General features: G+C 35.9%; 2 protein-coding genes across 2 annotated transcripts; one reads left to right on the top strand and one right to left on the bottom strand.

Moving 5' to 3' along the window:
* Window positions 1-1,071: 1,071 nt before the first annotated feature.
* On the bottom strand, window positions 1,072-2,504 carry LOC110708873 (protein FAR1-RELATED SEQUENCE 5-like). Its single transcript, XM_021887097.1, has 3 exons — window positions 2,489-2,504; window positions 1,341-2,332; window positions 1,072-1,182 (listed from the first exon to the last, which is right to left on the bottom strand). Exons 1-3 carry the CDS (start codon window positions 2,502-2,504, stop codon window positions 1,072-1,074), a joined length of 1,119 nt encoding a protein of 372 aa, XP_021742789.1.
* A 926-nt stretch (window positions 2,505-3,430) lies between these two features.
* Window positions 3,431-20,494, top strand: LOC110708434 (mediator of RNA polymerase II transcription subunit 14-like). The gene is made up of 8 exons (XM_021886562.1): window positions 3,431-4,161; window positions 7,102-8,190; window positions 10,648-10,745; window positions 11,576-11,750; window positions 13,365-14,301; window positions 14,435-15,405; window positions 16,740-17,821; window positions 19,209-20,494. The coding sequence occupies exons 1-8, from the start codon at window positions 3,952-3,954 to the stop codon at window positions 20,008-20,010; spliced, it is 5,364 nt and encodes a 1,787-aa protein (XP_021742254.1). The 5' UTR covers window positions 3,431-3,951; the 3' UTR covers window positions 20,011-20,494.
* The last annotated feature ends 1,761 nt before the right edge of the window (window positions 20,495-22,255 follow it).

Below are 22,255 nucleotides of genomic sequence, written 5' to 3'. Positions count from 1 at the left end.
CTTTTGTTACAGCCCTTTTAGGATCAAGTATTATTGGTACACTTGTGCTTGTACTCGATGCTGAAGAAACGTCACTATTGCTTTGAGTGCTGTCTGCCACATCAGGAATGTTAGAAGCAACTTATGCACTTTCTTTCTGAGCAGCACTAGCAAGTAAGTCTTCCACCATTTTAAGACTGTTTCTGAAGCTTTCTTCCATAAATGCTCTTGTCTCTTCATTTTCTTGACTTTTTAAGATTAGATTGTAGTATTTCCTCATCATTGTTTGCCTCCATGGAATATATTGTTGTTTAGGATCCTGATTCTTCAACCTATCCCATGCCTCTGTTTTTGCAAAATTAGTCCATCTTTTTGAAACATACTTGTCTGGTATTCTTGTTACTGAATGCAAATGTAGAATTCTGATGCAATGATAACATTACCATCCAGATGCTTCAAAATTTTTGCAAGTACACCATACAGTTTGGCTCTCATGTATATAGTTTACTTGATGTGCAGACCATGGCTTGTCTTCTAGTGTTACTTGATAAAGTAGGCATTCTTCATTACTGCCTAACATCTGAACAATTGTTGCCATAGAGTATCCAAACTCCTCTTCAAAATCTCTAAAGAGTGATAAAGTGAAAACCTGTACATCAAAATCATGTAGCTTCAATTAAATTGCCATATATTAGGTGTAATTTATGTACTTGTCAGTTAACTTTTTACCTATGCAGCATGCTTTAGCATTCCAGATAGAGGCAATGAAGTGAATGCTATTGACTTGCTACAGGTAAACTCATCATATTTCTCTGTGCTTCCCCAACGATTAGTTGTCTTCTTAAATATGGTATAAAATTCTGTCAAAGTAGTTTCTTTACTTGCTCTGAATCCTATAGCATGATTAGTGCTTTCACTCCTTTGTGACGATAAGATCCCTGCTGAAAAGAAATCTCTACTAAGGGCAGGACACCATTTGTCTTTCAGCTCATACACTCTTTTGTACCAATAGTGTTTTGTCAACTCATATTTCTGCAACATTGCCTGCCACTTTGCTTCGAATTCTTGTTCTGTCACACACATCTTTAAGCACTAGTTGAATGCAAATTTGAATTCTTTGTCTTTTTTAAGAGCTCCAAATCTGGTTATGGCATTTTGCTCCAAATGCCATATACAAAGTCTATGCCTTGTATTAGGAATCACCTGCATTGAAAATAAAGGGGTCACTTTATGCTGTTAAAAGGGTTACTTTATGCACTAAAAAGGGTAACGTTATGCAGCTAAAAGGGTAACTTTATGTGAAAAAGGAAAACTTTATTGTCAGAGCTCAAATCTGTAAGATGTCAATATAAATCTTTTACCTCCAGAATTGCATTTGCCATTGCTTGGTCCTGGTCAGTGAATATTGAAGTTGGTTTTCTATCCTCCATAGCTATGAAGAAGGTTTGTAGTAACCACACAAATGAATCTGTCGTTTCATCCCCAATAAAAGCACAAGCAAACATACAATTATGCCAGTGGTTATTTATGCCAACAAATGGAGCACATATAAGATTATATCTGTTGGTTCTGTATGTTGTATCAAAGACAAGAACATCTCCATATATCCTATAGTCTTCTAGCATCATTGCATCTCTCCAAAAGATATTGCAAATTCTTCCTTCTTTGTCAAACTTCACTTTAAAAAAGAAGTTTGGATTCTCTGATTGTTCCTGTCTTAAAATGTTCACTAAAGTTTGAGCATCTCCAGCCTCAATTTGTTCCATTCTTAACCTTGAGCAGAAATTCAGGTGATCTACAACACTATGGCCTACATTCTGTTCTCCTCCAGCCTCTGTAGCCATGTAATTGTAAGTGTCCATTGTAGTTAGACCTGAAGATTTCATTGTTTTTATTGCTTCAGCTTTTTCCTCTGTCATTTTTCTTTCAGAACGATGCAAATAATGCCACTGTGGCTTTGTTAGCTCGTGGTTATGCTGAATAACATGAGCCACCACCTCAAACTGTCCTTCTTTATTCACTTTTGCTCTTATGCATGCCTTGCAATTCGATCTTGTAATGGATACTTGTCTTGGCTTTCTTGTTTTTACATTTACATCCTCTTCATCAACCATTTCAACTAACTTTGTTTTCTTCTGACCTGAATGTCTCTTTCCCTCAGCAGAACACACATAGTTTTTCTCAGTTACTATTTTTGTGTGTTGTTTGAATCTAGTTGTATGTTTTCTTATTGAAAACCCTAGTATAGCAGCATGTTTTTCATACAAATCCAAAATTTCTTCAAAAGTTTCTCTTACCACACCAACAAATGATCCTCTAAGATCTAAACCAGAAGCATCAATTGGATTTGTATCTGTTATTTAATACACACAAATCAGATAATAACCACAGACAGCATAAAAAAAGGGTAACATTCGTTTGAAAATAGGGTAACTTTTATGCATGAAAAAGGTAACATTTAGGCATTCAAAGGGTTACTTTTTGCATACAATCTGAATTTTCAGCATACAATCTGAGTGTAACATTTGTGCATAAATAGGGTCACTTTTAAGCATGAAAAGGGTAACATTTAGGCATTCAAAGGGTTACTTTTTGCATGCAATCTAAAAAGTTCTGCATTCAATCTGAGGGTAACATTTAGGCATAAGTACGGTCACGTTTATGCATGAAAAGGGTAACAATTATGTATTCAAAGGATTACTTTTTGCATACAATCTCAAAAATTTATAGAAATTACCTTCAGTTGCATTTGATTTGGTTGTTTGTTCTGAATTTGAATCAATTGATTTATCAGGAACCACTTGATTTTCTGCATTGTGAATTGCGTCTTCTGCATTCTCAATTGCTCCATCTGCATTATCAATTGCTTCATCTGCATTGTCTGGATTGTTGAATATTGGTACGAATTCATCTCCAAAACAATTAGTTTCTTCTTCTTCTATAATCGATCGATTTAAATCGATTTCAAATTCAGTCTCAATTTGCCTCTGTTTTTGTAGCAATTCGTGAATGAGATTGCTGCAATTTGTTGTATCGAAAGTCAAATTCTCCATTGATGATCGAATTCTGCAATTTGTAAGTTTTCTCACTTTCTTTGTCCTTAATTGATGATCGAATTCTTCTATTTGTGCGTTTTCTCACCTTTTTTCTCCTCGATTGATGATCGATTTCTGCAATTTTTGCGTTTTCTAACCTTTTTTCTCCTCGATTGATGATCGATTTCTGCAATTTTTGCGTTTTCTAACCTTTTTTCTCCTCAATTGATGATCGTTTTCTGCAATTTTTGCGATTTCTCACTTTCTCTCTCCTCAATGGATGATCGATAGCTGCGTTTTCTCACTTTCTCTCTCCTCCATTGTTGTTCTGCGTTTTTTTGATTTTTAGGTATGAAATTCCGCGATTTAAAAAAAAAAACAGTAAATGGATTGCACGTGCGAAAAACCCGATGTAAAGTAAAAATATTGTACACCGGGTACATGCAAATGGGATTGTTTTTCTTATGATCTAGATTGTGTAATTATTAGTGTAAAAAACTTCCCTTTCTTATGATCTAGATTGTCTGATTGTGTAAAAAATTTCCTTAACAATTTGTCAATTTATACAACTATAGAAAAGTTATAAAAAAAAAAAAAAAAAAATCAACCTCTCAAACGGTCAGTCTAATTTCTCAGCCTCCTCTCTCTCTCTCTCCAATCCCCGCTACACGCTTCAGCCAATCTCAAGATCACAACGGCGGAGACTCAGACGCGAGAGAGAGAGGCGGAGAGAGAAACTCACCTTCGCGCTACTTCTCCACTTTCCATTTTTTCTCTCTCTTCAATTCTTCTTCATTTTCCCCAATTCAATTTCCCCAATTCTCAAACCCTAATTTACTCCTTCAAACCACTTCCCACGCTACTACGCTCTTCGTAATGCATAATTAGATTCATTCACTTGAATCCAAGGTTGTAGATTGTCAAATTGGGGGTAATAATGGCGGAATTAGGGCAACAAACGGTGGAGTTTTCGACACTGGTGAGCCGTGCGGCGGAAGATTCGTTTATTTCTCTTAAGGAATTGGTTGAGAAATCTAAGTCTTCTGATATGTCTGATTCTGAGAAGAAGATTAATCTTCTTAAGTTTATTGTTAAGACTCAGCAGCGTATGTTGCGGCTTAATGTTCTTGCTAAATGGTGTCAACAGGTTAGTTAGTTAGTTAGTTTGTTTGTTCTTCTTCTTCTTTTTTTTTTTTTTTTTTACTCTTTTGTTGTTGATTATGATCAATTTGATTTCAAGATTGTGGAGTAGAGATGAATTTCTGGGTTTTAGACTGTTGCTCGCGACTCGAATGTTAGTTTAATATTGGAAATGATATGGGATTGGATTGCAATGCGGCTGTAACTATATTAGGATGAGTTAATTGTTGGGGAGTTGGATGTTAGTTTGATTTTGGATTTTAAGGTTGTAGAGTAGAGGTTAATTTTTGGGTTTTAGACTGTTGCTTGCCACTCAAATGTTAGTTGATTTTTGGGATTGATATGGGATTGGATTGCAATGCTGCTGTAATCTATATTAGGATGAGTTAATTGTTGGGGAGTTGGATGTTAGTTTGATTTTGGATTATAAGATTGTAGAGTAAAGGTGAATTTTTGGGTTTTAGTTTGATTTTGGAATTTAGTGATTTGAGAAAGTTCGGTATTTTTACGGATTTTGGTAGATGGGTGATGAATATGCGATTTATTTCCAATATTTTTTCTAAATGTAATGTTGCATCTTAATGTTCTTGCTAAGTGGTTTCAAATGGTTAGTTTCTTAATCATTTGTTGTTTATTATGATAAATATGATTTCAAGATTGTAGAGTAGAGGTGGATTTTTGGGTTTTAGACTGTTGCTCGAGACTCATATGTTAATTAAAGTTTTGGAATTGATATGGGATTGAAATATAATGCTGCTTTAATTTAGATTAGGGTGAATTTATTGTTGGGGAGTTGAATGAATCTTATTTTAAATTTGGAATTTAGTGATTTGAGAAGTTCGGTTTTTTTTTTAATGGAATTTAGCTATTATGAGGTTTATTTCCAAGATTTTGAAAGTTCCCATTAATGTTTTTCTACATTGTTAGGTTGCTCCATAACGTTCTGGCTAAGTGGTGTCAGCAGGTTAGTTTATTAGTTTTTGGTTGTTGAGTATGATCAATTTGATTCCAAGATTGTGGAGTAGAGGCGACTTGTTGGGGTTTAGACTGTTGCTTGTGACTCGAATGTTAGTTGAATTTTGAAATTGTTATGGGATTGAGTTGCAATGCTGATTTAATCTATATTAGGGTGCTTAATTGTTGGGGAGTTGAATGTTAGAATGATTTTGAAATTTAGTGATTTGAGAATGTTTGGTTCTTTTTCGGGTTTTGGAGATGGTTGGCAAATATGAGATTACTTTTCAAGGTGTCAAAAGTACCAATGTTTTCCTGCTATGTATAGGCGTATTCCACCCTCATCCTGTAACATACATGGATGAAATGATTTGAGAAAGCTTGGATCATTTTGGCTTGTTTGATGATTATCATCTAGGTTGCATTTGGTAATTTCGAATTGATTTTAATGTGCCGAACATAGTTTTAGAAAGTAAAATTGCAAGATTCAATTTTACGAATAAAATGTCTTGAAAATTTGAAATTGAAGACCTGACCTTGAGAGTGTGGTACAATATCACATGTTTTCTGGAAGGATAGTACAATATTACATTGGAGGCAACATTTTGTTATCTTTTTTAATATTGTTAATAATGAGCTTAGCTGAAGACAAGGGGAAAGGGGCTTAATATTGATGTAATGGGTAAGAGAGCTGAAGTACTCCAGTGGGCAAAATCTCAACCTAATGGGAGTTTTTTTTTTTTTTTTTTTCTTTTCTTGTAATCATTTTTTTAAATTTTTTTTATCAAAAAAACTTGAACAAGGTAGCTGAAGTTACCATGCTTTTATGAGGCCTATATAGAATCAAACTAGGATTTACCATGATCTAAAGCTGGAAAGAAACCTGAAATATGAGTTGCATTGATGTCTCAAGTAGCCATTCTCTTATAATCAGCACCTTCTTCTAAGATAGCAGAAGAATTTACGCCAATTTGTAAAACAATTCTGGACTTAGCTCAGTCCTTATAGAAGCTTTTATGAAATTATGTAATGCCTATAGGTTTTATTAGGGTATTTTATAAAAGCCATTTTGGTTTTGAGTGGAATTGTGAATTCATGGCAACTGTTATTGGATGCCGTATTTTAATGATCTGAATCTTTCAAGCTCAGATCCAATTCAATATTTGAGTTTGAATGTCTACGTTTTTGTTTTCGTCTTTCTTTTCATCGTTAAGATTTTAGAATATTAGTCACTTGTTTGTACCTCAAATTTAAACTAATGTCGCTTCCTTATTTTTTCTTTTTAATAAAAATTTTACTTTTGACTTTCATACTCCCTTCATGTACATTTTTTTTAACCTTTCCATTAAGATAATTTTTTAATTTTTAATTTAATTTAATTTTATTTTTGTTTTTGTTTTGTTTTTATTTATTTTATCTTCCTACTTTGCTTTATTCCTTTTATGGTACAGAAGATTTTCACCTTTATCATTCCTTTTCCCACTAAAACCATATAGTAATACCAATGTTTCTAAACAACTTTTTCTTTCATTACAAAATAAAACAACTCTCTCTCCTACCTTAAAAGTAAAAAAGGGACCCACTTTCCGTGTACTACTTCATTATATAAACAGTAAGTAGTAAGTAGGAATATATGAAAAGTAAGTAGAAAGATAAAAAAAGAACAGTGGGAGTATGCTAATGCACAACTTTGACCAATAATGTTATTGTATTGTTGTAATTATATAATTATATTTTGTGACAAATCAAATTATTTTTTACATAGTAATAGTTGTTTATATACATATATTAGCAGAAAAATATAGTTAAAGCAAGAAATGTCATAGTGCAAAGGTCAATATGGAACGTTAAAAAAATGACAGAGTAGGAAATAAGACCTATAAAAGCTCAGTTTTTATTACGGAGTATTAATTATATTTTCGGTTGCTTTACTTGCTTATTTTAATTTAATATCATCACTAACGTTCAATCCTGTTTTTTTTCATTTTTTTAGGTTCCGTTGATACAATATTGTCAACAACTTGCATCCACTTTATCTAGCCATGATACATGTTTCTCACAGACAGCGGATTCACTATTTTTTATGCATGAAGGGCTCCAGCAAGCACGTGCACCTATATATGATGTGCCATCAGCAATTGAAGTCCTTCTTACTGGATCGTATGAGCGTTTGCCTAAATGTATAGAAGATGTGGGCATGCAAAGTTCCTTGAATGAGATCCAACAAAAGCCAGCTTTAAAAAAGCTAGACATTCTTGTGCGGTCGAAATTGGTTGAGACTTCACTTCCGAAGGAGATATCTGAGGTTAAAGTTTCAGACGGTACAGCACTTTTACGTGTAGATGGGGAATTTCAGGTGCTAGTTACTCTTGGTTACAGAGGTCACTTGAATTTATGGAGGATATTACATATGGAGCTTCTTGTTGGTGAGAGAAATGGGGCCATAAAGCTTGAAGAGTTGAGACGATTTGCTCTGGGGGATGATTTAGAACGAAGAATGGCTGCAGCAGATGAACAACAAAATCCATTTATGATATTGTACTCAGTTCTGCATGAGTTTTGTGTGGCGCTGGTCATGGATACTGTTATAAGACAGGTCCATGCTCTTCGTCAGGGAAGATGGAAAGATGCAATTAAGTTTGAACTTATCTCTGACGGTAGCACAACGCAAGGAGGGAGTGCTTCAGCCACACAAATAAGTCAGGATGGAGAATATGAGACATCTGGTCAACGCACTCCAGGGGTGAAGATTGTTTATTGGTTGGATTTAGATAAGAACTCTGGTACGTCTGATGGCGGAATATGCCCATTCATCAAGATTGAATCAGGTCCTGATCTGCAGATCAAATGTATACATAGTACATTTGTAATAGATCCATTAACAGGCAAGGAGGCCGAGTTTTATCTAGATCAGAGCTGCATTGACGTGGAAAAGTTGTTGCTTAAAGCTATACGATGCAACAGATATACACGTTTACTTGAAATTAATAAAGAGCTTACTAAGAATGGTCAAATTTTTCGAGGCACTGGTGATGTTCTCCTACAGGGTATCATGGATGAAATTGGTGTGGACCATAAGAAGGTTAGTAAAACATGTTTTATGTCTTTACTGGGTGTGTTGGTAGTGTTTACAATATATGATGTCAATACCTGTTCAATTGGAAGACCCTGTTCTTGATATCGGCTGAACTAAAATCATTTGTACTGAACTAAAAGTATTTTTTTTTTGAACTTATATTATTTTAACAGATTAAAACTTACTGTTTTTAATTCTATACTATGTTGTTCTTTGAAGTAACTGCTTTCTACTAATTTAAACTTATTTTTGCAAAATTTAACTTACTTTTCCACCAAACTTATATATGCTGATTTTTTTTTTATTTTTTTATTTTTAAAGTTGAGGAGAACAGGGCCCAATAGTGTCAGGTTGGGGTGGGTTTTAAGTTGGGCATAGGCGGATGTTTGATGATTCCAAAGGAAAAAAAACTTGGATGGTCAATCTTCATGTGCTGACCTAGGAAACTATAACCTTGGGTTTAAGCTCACTTGATGACTTTGCTTCAATATATTCAAGGCAATATGAAATTATGGGGAAAAAAATCGTAACAATATTGTTTACATGAATTAGAGGTGGAAAATCTGACTACAACACTTATAGGTTGGCTTTTGATTCCTCTGGACAAGTTTTTTCAATTTAGAGAGGAGACAAGGAGAGTGATTGGAAAAACGATAATTGAGGGCTGTAGGTTCTATTCTTTTAACTGAAAATCTCAATTCTCCCAAGGCTGGGTCACTTGACCCTTCATCCTCCCAGTCTGTTACTCAGTTGCACAAATGTGCCATTGCCCATTGCAGAGGCCATTGTTGCAAAAGTGCTTTGGATACAGCTTTCAAGCATATTTATTAACTTGTGTAGCTGACTTTAATGAAATGACTTGCTGGATTGATTGTGACCTGTTATTTTCCTGGACACTTGATTATTTGTTATTATTCTTGCTTGTAAATGAAGACTTTCAATAGTTGATTCTCTTTTGGTTTAATCTTTGTAAAACTTACATTCTTCAAAGATCCATTGTACAGGGTAATCTTGGGCTGAATCATGTCCTGAAATTGAGTTGAATCTATTATGAGGATAACTTCTTTTATGATATCCTGTACACTGAATGGTTTGTATCAATGTAAATGAGATTTTGCACTGACTTTTGTTTCTTTCCGTACTCTGAAAAAGAGTGTATTTGTTGTTGATTAATGGTGAAGCTTTTGTTATTGGCTTGTGCTTCCTATATAATGATTGTTTTCAACTTGAAGCTTTAGTGATCAATTATTTGAACCTTAGGCTCCTATGGAACTTGGAGCATGTTAAGTGTTGAATGTTCATACCTTGTCTCTTTGTGGTGCTTAGTATGGTAAGGGGGTATTTTGTAAGAGGTATTAATAGACAGAAAAATACTTTCTTTTTGAGTGTTTCTGTACATCTCATTTGATAGGTTCACCCCAATTCAGGGCTTCCTTATTTCTTTCATCCCTCCTAGGCTTTTTATTAATCTCTTAGGCTTTATAATTAAAGCTATACTAATCCATCAAGTGACGCTATGCTCCGTCACCATCAATCCTTTCCTGCCTCCATTTCTTGGCTGCTTCCACAAGGTCTCTACATATCACTACCATTGAGACCACCCTCATAGCCACCTGCTCATAAATTGCTGTCATCCACTCATCACTCTCTATATCCTTATACATACATCCTTACCAACCACCTCCCTTAAATTGGCCTTAAACAGGAATATCCTGGTCACCACAGCTATAGATTCACATACCTTTTGACTTCAAATTTCTTGTTAATGATGGGAAAGTATGACACTTTGTTAAGAGCTTTGATGGTCCAATCAGACCATGTAATGGTCAACTGCAGCCTATTGTAGGAGGGGAGGATGGCTTAATTTTAATTGCAAAGTGAGTGGTGGTGAGAGGAAAGTGAAGAAGAGGATGGTGGTCTAATTGCAAAGGACAATGCTGAGCATTGGTCATGGAGGAGAATGAGTACTTGGTCTTCGTTGGGAGGAGACAGAGGATGGGATAGCATGTCTATCTGTAGGAGAAGGAAGGAGGCACTGAAAGGTTTGTAACATTTTTTGGGATGGGGAGAGGATTAGGGTTTTAAAGATTCTTTATGCTTACTTAACATGATAGGAGGAAATGATTGTATTTCCCTTTTAAATATGGTGATTCAAGCTCTCTTTCTTGAATATTAATTGCTTTCCTTACAGACTTTTTTTTTTTTGGTTGCCTAAGTACCTTTAAACACACCAAACTGACACTGATTTATTTTCTGCTTATGGTTTTTTTTTTTTTTTTTTTTTTTTTTTTTTTTTTTTTGGGTATTGGTATAATAGCTTTTGGGTCCTTTCTCAAGTATTTCTATTTTATTATGCTGTTTGGTGTAATACTTTGGGTTGTATGGTTTGAGTGGTTTCTTGTCCATTGTGGTCAACATGTTATGGTCACATACTTTACTTAGTGATTGATTATTGTTTTGTAGAAAGATGCAGCGTCTGTTGCAAGGGAATCTGATGGACAAGAAGTACTATATGTGCGTGCTTACGGTTCATCATTTTTTATTCTTGGAATTAACATAAGGTATTCTCCCTGTCTCTCCCTTTTATTAAGAGTACAAATTATGTTATTATAATGGATTTTCCGTTTTTTAGCTTCTAGTTTCCATCCTTTTAACCATGTTGGTGTTGCTTCATCTGATAGATTAAACAAAATTGAACTCTTGCGACAGTTTGGTAAAAAAAAATGACTGCGGTCGCAATTTTGTTTTTTTTTTTTTTTTTATAAAAAAATCAATTTAGGCGACATTTGGATCAAAAAAATCTATTATTTCCAGCAAACTCCGCAAAATGCCAAATTTAATTCATTTTTGTGTTTTTCTAATTTATTTTTCCCATTTTAAATTTTCCATTTATACATCATCCCTTTTTATTTCGCTAGATCTCTAATTACCCAATTTTTTTTCCGACCCCACTTTTATTTCCTTAATAAGGGGTTTGAAAATAAAGTGGAAATTGATATTTAAACCCGTTTTTTCTCCAACTTTTTATTTCCCTGAAAAGGGTTGGAAATTAAGATGCAAAAGTAATTGGGAGAAATAACATAAAACTACGAAGACAAAATTAAATTAGATATTTATGAGTAGTTTGTTAGAAAGTTTTGAATTTGTAGAGTTATTGGATGGTTCAATTATGGATGAAATTTCTGTGAATTTTTGAATTTTATTGTTCAGCCCACTTGGGAAGTAGGGATGTCGGACTTGTTGCAAGATGGTTGTGTTTTTTTAGGTTGATTCAATTTATCTTAGAATACTACTTTTGTGTGATCCTTTTTTAAGTTGAAGTTTATTTATTTATTTTTGTAAATCTTCTAACTGCTTCTTTGAATGGTACCATTTTGTTACTTCTTGGCAGAAATGGACGTTATCAGCTACAGTCGTCCAGAAATATCATAACTCCGTCAGTATTGTCAGATTCCGAAGATTCTTTAAACCAGGGATCTCTCAGTGCTGCTGAAATTTTTATTAATTTGCGGAGCAAATCCATTCTTCACTTGTTTTCATCGATCGGCAAGTTCTTGGGCCTTGAGGTAATTTTTTTTTTAAATTTTTTTTATGTGCAGTTAGATTTATGAATTGAGTGGACTATATCTTATGTAAGGATTTTTGCCGATATATAATGAGCTTTTTGTTCCTTAAAATTAAATCTTAAAATTGACTGTAAGATTATTTTCTTTTGGGGTGCGTGTGACAAGTGCTTGCTGACCTTATAATACACTCTCTCCGTCCCTAAAAGAATGACCCTTTTGGCCAAATTTTAATCCCAAAATATTTATCCCACTAGATGAAGCCCGTGCGATGCACGGTTTGTTTGATTTTTTTTTTTTTTTTTTTTTTTTTTTTTGTATTTATGAGCCTTAAATTTGTTATATATTTAGATAAAATTCCTAATATTAAAAAATAATATATAGTATTTAATTTATTTAAACTTAAAAATCTCATTCGTCTGCTTACGTGGCATTTGAATTATTTAATTCTAAAAGAAATTAATAATCTCCTATTTAATTGGCTACTACTAAGATTTATAATCTTACATGGCGCACTAAGAAAATTAGATCCTATGTGGCTCTCTAAAAACTCGGGAAAAAAACTCCCCTTTATATATATATATTAGATTTCCATCAAAACACCCTCCAATTTACCATAATATTTGAGCAAAATTAGCTTCCCCATGTAAAATTTGTCTTTTCTTATTACGTTCTCTCTCATGTAATTTTACCTTTTCAATGTACTTTTATTAGTTTTCCCATACACTTGTACTTCCAACTTAAGTTTCTAAATACCCGTGAAAAATGCCCAAAAGGGTCATTATTTTAGGGACGGAGGGAGTACTTATATTTCCTTATTACCAAAGGATACCCTGATTTATTCTCCAATCCAAATGGCAGTTTAAACCATTGTATATTGGATAGATGCTTGTGAGCTAGACCAGGGCGTATGTACATAGCTAGAGGGCTCTAAGTCTTCCTGTAAATAGATTCAGTGAGTCTTATCAATAAATGGCCAACTTGTAAACCCTATGGCTCTCAGAATTAGGGGACAATTACCTCAATAAAAGAAGTGTTTTACCTGTATGAAATAAATATTTTCTTTTTTGGTTGTGATTTAAGTTTGGCAGAATCTTTAACCTAGAATTTTGAATGTGTTCTGATGTGCTGGATGAGAAGTTAAAAATTCAGTGATGTTGATTAAAGATCTTTATTGTTTTGGTTCTTCATATGCATGTTAGAAACGAGTTTGTATAGTACTATCTTTGCGTGCATTTGAAATTTTGTGGAAATCCCTTTTTGGGTATTAATAGTAGGGGTTATGCGAGTTTGTCTAAATCAAAAGTGGCTTTTGTCCATTTTGGACATAAGTCACCTTGGGTGGTACCAATAAGTATGGTGTTGGCACTAAAGTTGTCTTTATCAATTAGAAGATGATCTGAATTGGTACCATTAGACATTGTCTTGGTAGTCATGTTTATCAACAACACACTATTTAGTACCAGTAAGGGTCACTTGTGTCCTTTTCGCCTTTTTGGTAACAAGTGACTTTTGATTTAGAATTCCATGGGGTTATGCAATCTTTGTTCTTCTGTAATTGTGGTGGATCTTTTTTTTTTCTTTTGAATTCATAGATTGCACCTTTTGCTGTTGCAGGTGTATGAAAATGGTTTTTGTTCGGTGAAGGTTCCAAAAGATATCTTAATTGGTGCAGGCTTTTTGTTGATGGGATTTCCTGACTGTGGCAGTTCATACTTTTTGCTTATTCAATTGGATAAGGATTTTAAAATTGTCTTTGAATTGGTTGGAACACAGCCAGAACAACCTGGTAAATCGAACAACCTTGTTGCTGGGCGTGTTAAAAGAATTGATGTAGGTCAGATGCAGATGCTTGAAGATGAATTGAATTTGAGCATTCTTGATTTAAGAAAAGTGGGAGCTGGAAGCCACAATCAGCCTTCTAATTTTGGTCTGGTGTCTAATTATAGTCACGAGGGGTTGATGCCAGTTACTCTTTGTCCACCGCCATCAAGTTTTTCCTCTATCGTCGATGAAATCTTTGAGCTTGAGAAAGGAACATCTGCTCCTCATTCTGTTTCTAATGTTTCCTCATCAATTAGTACATCTGCTGCTTCTCATTTGGGCTCTGTACCTATGAATCTCCACTCTTCTAGAGTTGGAATTGGTTCATCAACACAGGAGGAAAATGCCCAAATGTCACAGATCAATCCTGCTATCAAATTTTCACCCCACTATAGTGGTTCCTTATATTCAGCAGCCAATGTCAAAGGATTAAGTCAGTCAACTTCTGTTAGTTCACTAACTTTTGCTCAGCAGAGAAATAGTGCAACACAGAAACTCTCAGTTTCCAAGTCCGAGCAGGACCTTGCTTCTCTTAGGTCACCGCAATCAGTGGAAGTTAGTTCTTTTAGGTCAATGGATGAAGATCATTTGAGGTCTGTTAATGGAAAATCACAAGATGCAATCTCTAGTAGGTCATGGCGAATTTCGTCTCTACAATCCACTGGCGTCCGTGCATCAGCGTCTGATGCTAATGGAATTGCACTTAAATCCTGGGCTGCTACTCCCATATGTAAGATTATCTACCATTATCCTCTTGTTTGATTTTGTTTAGAGTTGTGTTATATCTTCTTTCTTTCTTTTTTTTTTTTTTTTTTTTTTATAGCTAGATTAATGTTAATACGTAGTTAGATCAACATGTACAGATGCAGGTTGCAGAACTGCTTCAGAACATGATAAGGATTCTAGAAAAAGGAAAGTTTCAGATATGCTGAATTCGTTACCATCACTTTGGGGTCTTGTTGATGGAGTTTCTAAGCGGAGAAAATTATTGAATGACCAGCATTCAGTTAACTCTGATATCCCATTGAATACAATTTGTAATCCTGAAGGATACACTTATGGTGATCTCTTAGCTGAAGCAAACAAGGGAAATGCACCTTCAGGTGTATATGTATCAGCACTGCTCCACGTGGTTAGGCATTGCTCTCTTTGTATCAAGCATGCCATGCTAACTAGTCAGATGGAGGCTCTAGACATTCCATATGTTGAAGAAATAGGTCTTAGAAATGCAACTGTAAACATTTGGTTTAAGCTACCATCTGCTAGGGGAGGTTCATGGCCACACATCTGCTTACGTCTTGGAAAACCAGGAAGCTTGTGTTGGGATGTGAAGATTAATGATCAACATTTTCGAGACCTGTGGGAACTTCAGAAAGGAAGCAGTAATACACCGTGGGGAAATGGTGTTCGCATAGCTAATACATCTGATGTAGACTCTCATATCCGTTATGATTCTGAAGGAGTTGTTCTTATCTATCATTCCGTTGAAATGGATAGCATTAAGAAGCTTGTAGCAGACATTCATCGGCTCTCCAATGCAAGAATGTTTGCACTTGGAATGAGAAAATTGCTAGGTGTGAAGACAGAAGAGAAGCTAGAGGAAGGTGCCAATTCTGATTGCAAATCAGTAGTTGGAGCTAAGGGTTCTATTGATGGAGTGGACAAGTTCTCTGAACAGATGAGGAGGGCATTCAGAATCGAAGCAGTTGGGCTCTTGAGTCTCTGGTTTAGTTTTGGTTCTGGGGTCCTGGCTCGTTTTGTTGTTGAGTGGGAATCTGGAACAGAAGGATGCACAATGCATGTTTCACCAGATCAGCTTTGGCCTCATACCAAGGTAGGAATATTTATTCATTGGTTTGTGGTTTTTCTCTTCTGCTCTGGCCTTTTGTCTTGACTTGTTGAAGTAACATTTTAAAATTATCAACTTCTCATTTTATTTCTAGGCTTACTCTGTTAAGATATATTCCTTTTTTTTTTCTGCATTTATTTTGTTGAAATTTCCTGAAGTTGTAAGTTATTTTTTTTTTGTTTGGAAGTTTCTACATTTTGCTCTTGGGTGTTGAAGGGGATGATAATGAATTTAGACAATTTGCTATAACTGAGTTTTGACTAAAATTTATACAATTTGCTTTAACTAAGTTTGACTTGGTGAAAACTCAGAAAACACCTTAAGTTGAGCTCATATAGTGTCATGAAGCTCTCTTAAACACTTTAAAGAATGATTTTTTAGAAAGTAGATAGCATAGATACAAATGTCCAAATTTATGTAATTGGTAAGTGTGAATTAACAAATGGTGCAGTTAAAGAATAATGGGAGGAAAAACTGTTTTTTTAGGAAGATCTTAATTTCCACTAAATTCCACCTGGAATAAAGTAGTGGGATTTATTTGATAAAAAAGGGGCTTTTAATTGCAATGAAGATTGGCATGGCATATTCAAATTCAGATTTCATAAAATAAAGTTTACTGGATGAAAGTTGCATTACTTACATTATAAACATGGTCTGAACAGCTCTGGTTTAATGTATAAGAAGGATGGATTGAAGTTTGATGCGTTTTCTAGATGGTATATCCTCTACTTAAGGTAGATGTTATATTTGATGTAAGCTAGGAGAAATTTGGTAAAATATATTGCAAGAAATAATTTTATCGAGTTTTTACTTTAAAGTTACTCTCTCCATCCCTTAATTTTTGCTTCACTTTCCTTTTTGGGGTGTCCCTTTTTTCTGCTCCGTACCATATATAGTTATAGGGACCACAATTTTCCTCTCCCGAACAATTTTTTGGACCCACCATTATTCTCTCTCATCAAATTTTCTCAACCAAAAATTAATAATGTGAACATACACCTATGTGGAAAAAATTGGTGGACGGAGGGAGTATATTATAAACTTATACCTGTATGAGGTTGGATAAGCAGTGCGGTACACACATGGATTGGGGGACTGTATGGTGACAGTCTGAATTAATTGGTGTCAGCCTGGGGAAGAGATAGTGAATAATGGTGTGGTTCTTTTAATCAAATTCTTGTGGATAGTGTCTCTGGTGGCACACCTACAAGGAGTTACTTAAGTATATTTATTAGATTTTCTTGTATCTGAGTGAAAATCATTCAAGACTTTCATGTTATGAAGCATTTAAAATAATGTGTATGATTTGATTTATGCAGTTTCTTGAGGATTTTATAAATGGAGGTGAAGTAGCATCCTTGTTGGATTGCATTCGCCTCACTGCTGGACCTTTACATGCACTTGCTGCAGCAACAAGACCTGCTCGAGCTGGTCAAGCTGCCATTATTCAGGGAGTTGGCTCTACCGTGTCGGCTTCATCCAGACTAGGGACTTATGCTTCAGCTCTAGGAGCTCCTCCTAGTGGCCTGTCACCCAGTGTGGGTGGTCAAGGAATTGCTGGTTCTGCAGGAAATTCTGTTGCATCTGCCGCAGCAGCTGCTGCTGCTCTTGGAAATCATGCAGGTGTCATGTTGGCTGCTGCTGGCAGGGGTGGTTCAGGCATTGTTCCCAGCTCATTGTTGCCTATTGATGTTTCTGTTGTGCTACGGGGACCTTATTGGATAAGAATAATATACCGGAAACATTTTGCAGTTGATATGCGATGCTTTGCAGGAGACCAGGTTTGGCTTCAACCTGCCACTCCACCAAAGGGGGGCCCTTCTGTTGGAGGATCATTGCCCTGCCCTCAGTTCAGACCTTTCATCATGGAACATGTTGCTCAGGAATTGAATGGTTTGGAACCAAATTTTGTTGGTGGACAACAGACTGTTGGACTTTCAAATTCCAGCAATCTAACTTCAGGTTTAAGTCCGCCACTAACTTCTGTGAATGGAAGCAGAGTTAATCTACCAAGTACTTCTGGGCTTTCTAGGCCAGGAAACCAAGTTTCTGCTATGAATCGTGCTGGAAATCCTCTAACCGCACCATCAAACATGCCTGCAGCTGGTCCAGGATTGTCTTTACGGAGATATCCTGCTGCAGGTGGCGCTGCTCATGTTAGAGGAGAACTGAATACTGCTATTATTGGCTTAGGCGATGATGGTGGATATGGTGGTGGTTGGGTTCCACTTGTTGCTCTTAAAAAGGTTCTAAGAGGAATTTTGAAATACCTTGGGGTTTTGTGGCTCTTTGCACAGTTACCTGATCTTTTAAAGGAGATCCTTGGTTCAATATTAAAAGAAAATGAAGGGGCGTTGTTGAATTTGGATCAAGAGCAGCCAGCCTTGCGCTTTTTTGTGGGGTAAGATGTTCACAGTTTCTCTCTTATCCATACTTAATTAGTTTCTTCCTATGAAATTGTTGTACTCCCTTTGTTTTTAATTGATTGTGTGTATATATATGTTTGAAAACTAAAACTCAAGATTAATTTAACAAGATCCCACATGACTATGTTTTGAAGTATATGTGCATCCTCAATTCCATTTGCATTGGAATCTATCTAGATTCCAAATAGGACAATCAATAAGAAACGGAGGGGAGTACTTGAATACATGTCGGCAAACTTTAACTGATAGTAGGTGCTATTGAAAATGAATTTAGAGATCAAATATAACATTTTTCCTCTTTATTCTTTAATTATATACTTGTATGTATTTAATCAAGGAATGTAAATAAGATGTTAGGAAGTTTTATGGATCCTTTCAGTAAATAATTTGTCTATTTAAAATAGGAAACAAAATTGGGGCCACGTTTAGTACTTCCCATAACAACATTTCAAAACATGTCGCTATCTGATAGCTTTCAAACTATGTATTGCGTAGTAGTAATTCCCTTGTTTTGCATGTTCTTCAGTTTTAGTGAATGTGGTTGAAGTTAAACCTTAACTATGATTAGTTGTTTAGGTATTAGGAAAAACATAATCTTGTGGGATAATATGAAATACTTTTTAATGTAAAGTTTTTAAATATCAAAATTTTATAGTTTTTAATAATATATGATTGAAGAATTTAATGGTCGAAGTTTGCATCGGAGACTGCAAATTGCTAAAGTGAAGAACGTTATGGATGGTATACGATTTAATCAATTTATGAAATGTATGGTAATAGGTATATATTTTCTAGGTATGTAGTATTTTTGTATGTCAGTATGTAGTGACAGCCCAAAATTGATTAAATTGCCTTGATATGACTTGTACTGTTGTCATCACCAAATCAAATGATAAAGAAAAACTTTTTTTTTTTTTTCCCATTTCTCTTCAGTATCTCATTATTTGCTTACTATAAATAAATTTGGTTTCCTTTTTGTTGGTGGATTTTTACCCTATCAGCCAAATTATACAATCTCCTTTTTCTCATCATATATTTCAAAGGAAAATAGGAAAACTAAAGTTGGAAATAGGTGGAGTGTATTGATTATCATTGGTAACCTGACACTTTTTATTTTATTGTACTTTTGGCATAAGATACATGAAAATGTTCAACAACAAAAATTCTGATGAATACTACTTTGTATTTGGTTTGGAAAATTGGAAGAGTGTGTTCTAACTTTCCCTGGAATCTCTCTCTCTCTCTCTATACACACACACACACACACACACACACACACTCTAAAAGCTTACACAGTTCTTGGAAAAAATTAAGCCTTTTGAATTCTTGGATTTCGTCTTATTATGAATGTGCATGCAACAGGGGCTATGTGTTTGCTGTTAGTGTCCATAGAGTTCAGCTTCTTCTGCAAGTTTTGAGCGTGAAGCGCTTCTCTCATCAACAGCAGCAGCAGCAGAACTCGGCTTCTGCCCAAGAGGAGTTAACACAATCTGAAATTAGTGAGATATGTGACTACTTTAGCCGTCGTGTTGCATCAGAGCCATATGATGCGTCACGTGTAGCATCATTTATCACCCTTCTTACATTGCCAATCTCTGTTTTAAGAGAGTTTTTGAAACTTATTACATGGAAAAAAGTTATGTCCCAATCTCAAGGTGGAGATGTGGCACCTGCTCAAAAGCCTCGTATAGAATTGTGTCTTGAAAACCATGCTGGTTTGAATATGGATGGGATTTCGGGAAATTTATCTGCTACTAAAAGTAATATCCATTATGATCGGCCCAACAACTCAGTTGATTTTGCTCTAACTGTTGTTCTTGATCCAGCTCACATACCTCACATTAATGCTGCTGGTGGTGCTGCTTGGTTACCATATTGTGTGTCAGTGAGGTTAAGATACTCTTTTGGAGATAACACGGCTGTTTCCTTTCTTGGTATGGAAGGAAGCCATGGAGGTCGTGCCTGTTGGTTGAGAGTTGATGAATGGGAAAAATGTAAACAGAGAGTGGCTCGTGCCATAGAAGTTCCTGGATCTTCACCTGCAGATATTGCTCAAGGGAGGCTAAGACTAGTTGCCGATAATGTCCAAAGGGCATTACATTTGTGTTTGCAGGGACTAAGGGATAGTGGCGCTGGAGTTCCTGGAACTTCTGGAGCCTCATGATTTCTAAATTTTTTTTCTTATCGTGATAATTCTTGCATGCCTTTTTCTCTTTTATATTTTTATTTTTTTTGGGAATCTATAGTTTTGGTTTAAGATATTAGACAGAGCAAAGGTTGGTGCACAACTTATGGTGTTCAACAAATCAAGCTAGCAGATTCTTTGATCCTCGGTCGAAGCAGAATTGATATGCTGGTGGCTGAGTTTCCTGGATCTGCTTGCAAAGTGTAGTTTATTACAATGCCTTGCTTCAGTAGCAGCTAACCTGAAGATGCATGAAGATCTATGATTTGTCATAGGATGTAATGATGTATCATAATTTTGAGATTGCCATATGTAATCTGACAAAGCTTAAATTAGGAATTAGTTCATCTTGTACAGAATAGTCACAGGGCTAGAATTTATGTAAAGGAATAGTTGGAATTGCTTGGTGTATTTGTTATAAGTACATACCTAAATTTAATCTAATGGCCACAAATAGTGCTTACTTTGTGTGTTGGGTTGAATTGTGGCCTAAGCGTCCGCCTTCAGATTTTAGGTTCTCCGGTGGGAATATTGGTCTAAATTTCACCTCATTATATTGCCACCACCACCTCGCGCCTAGGGTTTCGAGGGTGGTGGGAGGGCTGGGCGCCGGATTTCGGGGTCAAGGGAGATATGGGTTAGGGTTTTTCGGGGCTATGGGTTGTTTTTTTGGGGGAGGGGAGAGCGGCAAGGCTCGAGGGAGGGTCGGCGGTGGTCGGAGGAGGGGCAGCGGTGGTCTGGGCTGGTTTTCCGGTGGTGGTGTGAAGGTGGTGATGTTAAGATGGGTAGGGAACGGAATGGAATGGAATGGAAATACTTAGGGGGGGTGGGGAATGAAGTTAGAGGGATTTGGGGGAATGAAGGGGGTAAAGGGAATGGGAAAAATAGGCTAACAAACAACAACAAAGGAAATGGGTGCAGTTGATTCTGATTCCCTTTAATGATTAACCCCAACCAAACGACCCCTTAAATTAACCATCGGATCTGAAACGATGCAAGTCTTGCAGACACAACATATCTTGAGGTTAGTCTAAGGAATACATGTTTATACACCAGCTCCGGTGACTATTAGCACCAGCTCCAGTGAGTGTTAGCACCATCTCTAGCGCATGTGTGCATGTGGCTCATATGGACTAGAGTCTTAAGTTTGGTCACACAGATAAGTGAGCACCTTATTTAATATCACTGGCCAACTTGGTGCAAGAACTCTTTCTATTGATGATATTAGTGATGCTGATCACTATTGCTGATTGTCAATTGCTCATGCTTTTGGTGTGCTCTTGCCATGCTGGCAGAGTTTGTTATGAAAGTTGTTAGAGATGCTGAGTCAGCAGATTCTGTTACAAAGTTTGTTAGATATTACAGCCTATGTAATAATATCTAGTAGCATATGTATAAAGCTATCTTGTATTAGATTTTTCATTCATCTAATTATGAAATGAATTACTCTCTTCTTCTCTCTCTAAAATTCTTCCTTCTTCTTCTTCTCTGTTCTTTAGTTCTTTCTAGCCGATTTCATCATGGTATCAGAGTTAGGCCCACGATATGAGACCTTAAATGGCTAAAGTTCACTGGGCCAAGAGTAGGTCCGTGTAAGGGGGAGTGAAGAAGCACTCTAACCCGAAAAATCACATGAGATAAAGTTAAAAAGGGACCTTACATGTGAGGGGGAGTGTTGAAGAATAAACCTCTCAAGTATCACCACATGTAAGTGTCCCACATTGGTTGAAGAAGAGAGAGTTAAACAATTTATAAAGCTAAGGGTCTACTCCTCCTATTGCCATATGGTTTTGGGATAGAACCTCCTTGGACTTGTGAAGTGGACTCTCTCTCTTGGTTTGCGGGTGCGGTCCTGACCCGCGTTTGACATGGTATCAGAGCCCAGTTCTTCTTTGTTCTTTAGTTCTTTCTAGCAGATTTCATCACTTTAAGTCGATAAATTTTGTTATAGTTGGATTAGCGTCAAGGGCGAAGCTGCATGGGGGGCGGGTGGAGGCCTGGCCCCCCATGGCCCAATTTTGTGGTTTATTATTTTGACTGTTGGCCCCTATAAATATTTACTATAATTCTTATTATTTATTCACATATACTTAAGGCTTGCCATAGTGGTTTGATCTCATTGTTTGGTGTCCTAGATCATATCCTAGGATCAAGCCTCCTAAGTGACAAGTTTAGTACTATTTTGTTTCTTTTTGAAACCCCAATTATTGAGGGCTTTGTCATT

This window comes from Chenopodium quinoa, unplaced genomic scaffold, assembly GCF_001683475.1.
Source record: "Chenopodium quinoa cultivar QQ74 unplaced genomic scaffold, ASM168347v1, whole genome shotgun sequence".
NCBI classification, from domain to species: Eukaryota; Viridiplantae; Streptophyta; class Magnoliopsida; order Caryophyllales; family Amaranthaceae; genus Chenopodium; species Chenopodium quinoa.
Note: the sequence above shows the minus strand (reverse complement) of the source record. Positions and strands in the feature narration are given on the sequence as shown.